Source organism: Battus philenor, unplaced genomic scaffold, assembly GCF_028537555.1.
Source record: "Battus philenor isolate CCGP_79_NKW_IND1 unplaced genomic scaffold, ilBatPhil1.0.hap1 SCAF_13, whole genome shotgun sequence".
Lineage (NCBI taxonomy): Eukaryota > Metazoa > Arthropoda > Insecta > Lepidoptera > Papilionidae > Battus > Battus philenor.
The window spans coordinates 11,710,285-11,718,058 of NW_027181675.1; the positions used below are offsets into that span (position 1 = coordinate 11,710,285).

The 7,774-nt window shown below is 34.5% G+C and overlaps 1 protein-coding gene across 1 annotated transcript in view; it reads right to left on the reverse strand.

Annotated features, from left to right (window-relative positions):
• LOC137933499 (kin of IRRE-like protein 3) overlaps positions 1 to 5,714 on the reverse strand; it is a 39,640-nt gene extending 33,926 nt beyond the window's left edge. Inside the window, exons 1-3 of the mRNA XM_068777458.1 lie at positions 5,607 to 5,714; positions 5,312 to 5,418; positions 3,360 to 3,519 (exon numbers count right to left, since the gene is read on the reverse strand). Coding sequence (XP_068633559.1) covers positions 3,360 to 3,519; positions 5,312 to 5,418; positions 5,607 to 5,714 — 375 coding nt within the window. The remainder of the gene's footprint in view (positions 1 to 3,359; positions 3,520 to 5,311; positions 5,419 to 5,606) is intronic.
• Positions 5,715 to 7,774: the final 2,060 nt, after the last annotated feature.

The window sequence follows — 7,774 nt, forward strand, 5'->3', positions numbered from 1 at the left end:
AGAGCTTTTAATTTCAGTGGCATCGCAAAAGTATGGGATAGCATTTCTATCACTGGTTGTTAGATGAACATCTCCGAATGTTATAGAAGTAATACAAAAACAGCTGATTAAGCTGTCTACCTTTGCACAAAAGTATTTCGTGTGAATAGAAGCTATTTCGTATATATTATTGATATAGCATTTAGATTTAGCATTACATTAAATAATAAGATGTGTTCTTATTAACAATATAGCAGCATTACAATTTCAGTTGGCGGTCTTATTGTATTTAGATCTGATTTCTCATGATTATCATCTTGGAATCATTTCGTAAAAAGTAGTATTTTAATAGAACGGTGTCAACTGATACAAAGAAACAGTTACTTTGTGCATAATATAGATAATAATATACATGTAGCTAATAATGTAAAAATAACAAATATTATTATAATTAATCTATACGAATAAATAAAATTGGAGTCGGTTTGTAATATTAAAAGCCGCTTTTTAGGACATGTTTATGAATATGCATGCGGTACTTATACCAAACAATTTTTTTTTTCGTTTTAGCCTGTCCGTCTGTTTGTTCCAGCTAATCTATGAAATGCCTAAAACGATTTTGACAGGACTTACGAGTATACTGACAGATAGTTGATGTAATAAGAAGTAACGTAGGCTACTTTTACTTTATAAAAATTCTTGAACGAAATAAAAGTATGAATGTTTTTTTGTAAAATTATAAGCGAATGAAGTCGCGAGCACAGCTTTAATGTTAAAATGCAGCTTTATGAGCTTTATTTATTTAATCACAATGAGGTTCTTCAGTGCACACATAAATTTCAATATAAGATTTACCATAATCATCATGTCGGCCGATAGAAGCCAACTGCAAAGCATATCTCCCCCAAGAAGTCTTGAGCTACCTGCATCCAACGACTCCCGCGATCTTATACCGTCATTCAATATTAAAAAATATGGTTAATTAAAATTCTGTACATAGTCTAATAAGTGGGGAGTTTAGCATTCACCAAGGTTGCCGACGTAGATAAAAGACCTAACTGTCTGAAGTGACAGTGGGTGGAGCACATCGGTCGTGCAGCCAATGGCCGTTGGTACCAAAAGGTTCTAGAATATTCAGCCGGTAGACGCGGCGCAGGCAAGCTCCGCATTAGGTGGACTGATCATCGTGGCCATCTTCCGTCGAAGCCTATGCCTTGCAGTGAGCCTATATCCGCTGAAAGGACGAGAATAGCTCTCGCAAATTATACGAATATAAATGAATCTGTAGACGTAATCTTTTCAGTCTTATTTGAACTCGATTCTAAATTATTGATCCTACCATACGAGTATATCACTAACTTACGCATAAATCATTGCAGTATTATTTCAATTTGTTTTACGGTACTTTCAATAAATTCATATATATAAGAAATTTATTTTAACATAATTGTGAGTTTCAAGTTTCAAATTTCTTTCGAACGAGGCTACCGAAGTATGAAAGTTAAATTTATTTCGTATTGAAATTTCTAAATGAAACATACTACAGAAGGGCGAGTTCGGACCTAAGTTTGTACGGCATCTTAGCGATTCAAATGTTTCGCAGTCGCACACGCGACTACACCAACGTTGTATAAATTTACCGACTGAAGTAATTGCAGTGACTTATTTCTAATGTGAAATTATTTAATAAAATCAGAAATATTTCGTCGGACCTTGAGAGATGATGTAAATGAAGAAATATAATGAAGATATTTTATAGCTTCAGTACTAATGTATATGAATTTAAATTTCGGCATTGGTCGGAATTTGTTTTATTTTTCTATTATAGTTCATCTGGTCTGCTCTTTTCAATAAAGGAGTGAAGTATTCGATGGTATGCCCTTATATATGTATGCCCTTCTTCCACCCCCATTTTATTGGTAGCAGGGATTTTATTGGGACAATTCCTTTTTATTTACAATCTCTTTTATCATCTTTCATTATTTTACATTTGTACTATTACATTGTATACGTTTTATTTACTCCTTTTTTCAATCACCTTTCATCCCATCCTCAGTCACTCTTGATGTGTGTTCGGAGCGTACTCTTTAAAGAAAATGTTATGTGGGCTTCGGTGTTAAATCTCTTTTTTCAGCTGTTAGTGGCTCATTGTAAGGCATAAGCCTACCTCAAATATATATCTACAAGGGATATACAATAATCGCACGCTATGTAGGAGGTTTTTGATCGCAGTGTGGTATATTATATCATTAATTCACAAAGTTTGAATTATATAGGGTTTCATCCGGTAAACGAACCCGCGACCGACGATCACAAGTCTCAGTTCTCTACCACTGAACTACCGCTGCTCCAACTCCGGTATTGAATCATTTAAATATAACCATATTTGATACAGTATAAAATCTTTTTATTTGACAAACTAGACACTTATATGTACATATTAATTATATTTTCCACTTAGGATCATTTATAATGAAAGTGAGAAGAAAGTCCTAACTTCATAGAAACAAGAATCAGATTGAGTTTCCTTCCACTACCAGTGTAACTAAAACGCCCTGTAGCTTAACAATCTCGCAACAAAATCAGACAAACAGTTTTTTTTTATATATTTTCAGAGCACTTTCACAGTTTTCTTACTACAGAAGTGAAACAATTCATTCCCATCTCTCATATTTATTGCCACAATCTTTGTTACCGAAAAATTCCTCAACACTGTGATACACTTTTTTTACATTTTTGTTTAATAAACAATTGAGTATATTTTAAATTGTACACAGTTCCGAACAAACGAATATATTTTTTCGTTTTATCTCATTTCGGCTTTTTTAATCTCGTGTATGTTTGGCTTTGTGAATTTTTAATATATTAATTAATCTACCGTACAGTAAAACTAATTAACTAATTAATTTACAACTTGTTGTCCCCTGACCTCTTCGCATGGCTCGGACTGATTTTTATGAGTGTCAAAATATTATTATTCCATAATAATTTTTCTAAAATAAAAGTTACTCATTATTAAATCAGCAGTCTGTCGGTGTTGTCCCGTAAAAATCAGTCTAGCCATTTCAGAGATCAGACAGATAGACAAAAGTAGTGTAATTTTGGTACATGTATAGATATATTTTATATTGATGTGGTAAAAACCGCTCATTTCAATTTTACAAACAGACAATCCAATTTTATAGATATAGTTGTAAGGAGGTGCTGTAGATACACTTCCGCACATAGATATTCTATAAAATTAGTAGCGATTTACATAATAGTAACAAAGTTGATACTATTCTAAGTATTTTAACTCATAGCTTATATTGTTATCTGTGCATAAAAAACAATGTTACATTGCCAAATAACTTTTTGTATTACCCGTAACAAACACTTACCTTGTTGTCTTTTTGCCACGAGCAAACGCCTTTCTTGTCGGATATCCGGCACTTGAGCAGCGCGTCTTCGCCCGGATTCACTTCCGTGTAGGCAGGCAGCTCCGCGAATCTCTGCACGCCACCTAAAATAAGTTTCACTAGTACCAGGAAATGGCAAAACCTTGTTAGATAACCCTAAATATATATAAATAACATTTACATTGTTAAAATACTCGGAATTTCTCTGCACGACCGGATAAAGAGATCCGCAGATGAACGAAAGTAATTGATATTACCCAGTGGATTAGAAAGTTGCAGTCGGTAGGCCACTTACACAATACGGAAAAGATATCCTGTGTAGTCCTAAGGTTGAGTGAAGGCCATGGACCGTCAATCGAAGCGTATGACATCCACCCATAAGGTGGATATTAAGGTTGTTGGATACAGGTCCCTTCCAACCGGTTTTATTGAAAATCTATGAAGGAGAACTAATTCCAACAGTGAATGAAATATAAATACAATAGGATAACCTACAGTGCAGTTACTTTCAGTATACTGAAATACAGACTCAATGCCAAAAGTGGTGTACAAAATTAAATATTACTATATTATACTTTCAAAATAATTAAAATACTAAGGCCAGTCTTAACATACGGCAGAGAAACTGAGTCAGTAACAAAGCGCCTAATCCGAAGTGGGAGAAATGAACATGCTTCGGTGGATGTACGGAGTGACGAGACTCGATAAAATACATTCGCTGTAGTCTCGGTGTACGTGACATCGCCGATAAGCTTCAAAAAAGCAGACTTCTTTGGTTTGGACCCGTAAAGAGGAGATGCTCAGAGAACGTAGGGAATGTCGAAACCAATCTCAATATACCAGGTTCCAGAGCCAGAGGGCGACCGAAAACTAGATGGATCGATGTGGTCAAAAAAGATATGCGGTTCTGCAATGTTTCCGAAAATGAAACGTCGGATAGAGCGAAGTGGAAGCGAAAAGCGAAGAAAGCAGACCCCGCCGTCACATGGGAATAATAAATATCAAGGAGAGCGAGATAGAGAGAGAGAGAAACTTTTAAAATATTTGCATCAAAAAAATTGGGTTGTAGGTAAATTAGACTCCATTGTTCCACTATACTTTATACTGAGTGACATTACGGCGAGTGGTAGAAAAAAAATTTTTTTTGAGTTACCATTGTAAACATTGACGTGGATGACTATACTATAAAAATTGTTAAACTAATAAGCCGTTTTGTCCTCTAAGGCAATAATGAATAAGGATACCGTTCAGGTTTTTATTACAACAATATCAGCCTAAAAGAATATTGACTATGGTATTTCAGCCAAATGTTATATCAACGCATAAAAATGTGTCACATAAAAATATTGCTATAAAAATGTAGCTGTTGACCTAACTGCAATTAACAACGCTTTTAATTACTACAACGTAGTCTATTATCATTTTAGACCAAGCGCCGGAGTAACACTTCGCAACGTGCGAGCTTGAATTTACCACAATGGCCGCTTACCAACGACCAAATTATATAACTACTGTTATGTTTGTCCTATATTATTATTATTTGCTAGCTGCCAGGACGAACAAGGACTTTATAACATGTATTGTGATACGGCAAATCCTTTGAAATAATCCCTGTAAATATCTGTGATACTGAATGTTTTTAAAACTGGCCAGTATAAAAATATCAACTTCAAAATTCGAAAAAAGAACCTTTTACTAATTTTTTCACATGCTTTACGTCATCCTGTCATTTATTTTTAGAAATTTAAAAATAAAGTTTTTGCGCCATTATGAACTCGGCACTCAAAAATTTTTGTTGCATCAATTTTTAAAATTTTCGTCTGCAACAAAGTCATGACAGATTTCGGATTGCTGTTGATGATAAAGTTTCATCTCATGTCTCTTATTTTTACGCTTAATAGGCGAAGCATTTGACCCATGTTTTGCTAGCTTACCCAGAAGAAACCCATTCACTCTTGTCTTTAAGACTCCTAAGATATAATTGTCTGGCAGGCAATGACAACGACGTCCGGTAGGTTGTCCCATTCTTTGGCTGTTCGCCCTATAAAAGTATTAACAAAATGAATTGAAGGGTTTTTAACTATGTACGGATGTTGTACAAAAAATCCGTACTTCTTGTTGTCCGATGGAAGGAAGAAGATGGAAGAATTATTTGGTGTAATTCCTTTCCACGCTCTTCATAATGCAGTCTGTAGAATAAAGATTAGTTTTTTGATTTAAACTGATTACTTTTCGCCGATGCTCCAAGCTTTGTAGCTTGGTGTTCACCAAAGGATGGTTACTAACTAGGCTATTGGCTCGTTTCTGCGTGGAGTCCCAAGCTACGAGCTGGTACATCGCCTATCCATTTCACAAATTTCTACAGTGTTCTTCACATAATTGGACTTGTGCTACATATAGCCTCAAAAGCTATCCCGGTGTAAATACTGCCGAACCTTCCCCAGAATAATTAGCTTTTTGTCAACTAATTTAGCTTTGGATCTGCTAAAAAACATAGAGTTGAGATTTACTATTTACAACTGGTTTAATAAGGTTAAACGTTTTTGTACTATTCTCAATAAAAGACCGTGTGAGTGTCGTCCTTCAACAGCGACAATTGAAACTAACATCTAAATTACTGGCACCTCATTGCACCACGCAACTTTCATTTGTTTCTATATAAATATATAGGACTAAAGATTTTCAATGAGACTTCTAAGGAAAAGTACAAATATTTTTTAATATTTCAGTTTAATTTCTGGTATTCATGAAAACATAAGTGTCACCTCTTGTATGATAGTTGATATATATTTTAATATTTATAGCCCAGCAAAAAAGGACTGAGACTTGCGATCTTGGATTCGATTTCAGAGATACGATCATACAATTCACATTTGTGCATTGATTATATAAGATAGCCAGTTCACAAACAAGTTTCCCGAGAATGGGCAGCAGCATTCTTTGCGTGCCATAATACCACACTTATCTTAAAACCCACATCCGAGGCATGAGAACTTTGGTATATCCTCTAAAGACATCTTCGGGGGAGGCATATACCTTCCAGTAGACGTCTATTAACTGAAGCGACTACATAGAATTTCAACGTAAAATTATAGTCTTTTATGCAACTAGTTTTATGATTTTGGTAGCTTATGAAAAGCTGTGAACGTTCTTTGGTAGATAAAAATTATAACAAATATAACAAAACATCAAAATGCATCGATTTTTTTCGAATTTACTTATTTTGAGGAACAGAAAAATGTACTAAAAGGGGAAAGAAATCATTTTTAACTATTCTACATAAATTATTGTTTATAAAACTCTCTACAGCTTTTAATACATAAAACATAAAAAATCATGTACTTTAAATGTAGAGTAAACATATTGTTATTGTAGTGCTACCGAAACTGCTGTTTCGCGCCATACAATAAACAGTAAGTTAGGGCCTGAGTAAAAAAGAGCATTAGCACCGCCACCGCGAGTATTGATAGCAGAGTGATACAACGGAGTGGCGTTTTCAGTAGAACTATAAACTGAAAGACGTTATTTCAGGCGACTGAATAAATCACGTTATCTTTTAGATTGTATTACGTTCGAAAATTAAGCTGGTGTATTATCTATATGCCTTCATTATTAGCTATAAAAGCTTGCTCCCATATTACTCTATATATTTGGCAATATCTCGTGATATATTATTCAGACTAATATGTTCTTTATGTCATTATGTGTGACTTCGCATTAACATTGAATGTGGTAAGCTACATATAAAAAAAGATTATCCTGGTAAGAGATCTGTTCAGCTAAAACCCGTTTAACTGGCCCACCTCTCGTCGGGATTTAACCGACTAAAATGTGGTAATATACTGCGATTTTTACACGACTTTTTCGCCGTAATATAAATAGTGCTTCGGCTTAAGTAATAAAGACGATTTTAAGTGGTAATAAGAGGTGTGTTATTGATATACGTATTTTTATTATTATCACAATTTCAATCGTAACACATCGACTGCTAGATATAAGCCTCTTTCGTAGATCTACAAAAGAACTGGCAGAAAGCGATTTGTATTCTTTATCTTCCTCCAAACACAATAAGGTCGTCTCTGTTTATTTTGTGGATGGATGTCATGTGTGGTCTTCACTTGAGAACTCTTCGGTTCCAGCGAATACTTTCTACTGTCTCCTGATCTCCTCAATCTTAATTCGAACTCATAGACAAATCCCAAGTATATATTTGAATTTAATAACTGATTTGATCCAATATGCCTTATTATATTTTTAATTTCGTAAGCAATACGGTGCTTTTGAACATCTGAAAAATGTAACCCATCACAGTTTTTTTTAATGTAAAAAAAATGAAAGCGGCAAAGCACCGCGTTTACATTTGCTAGACTTTTCTAAACACACATTCCGGTACATAA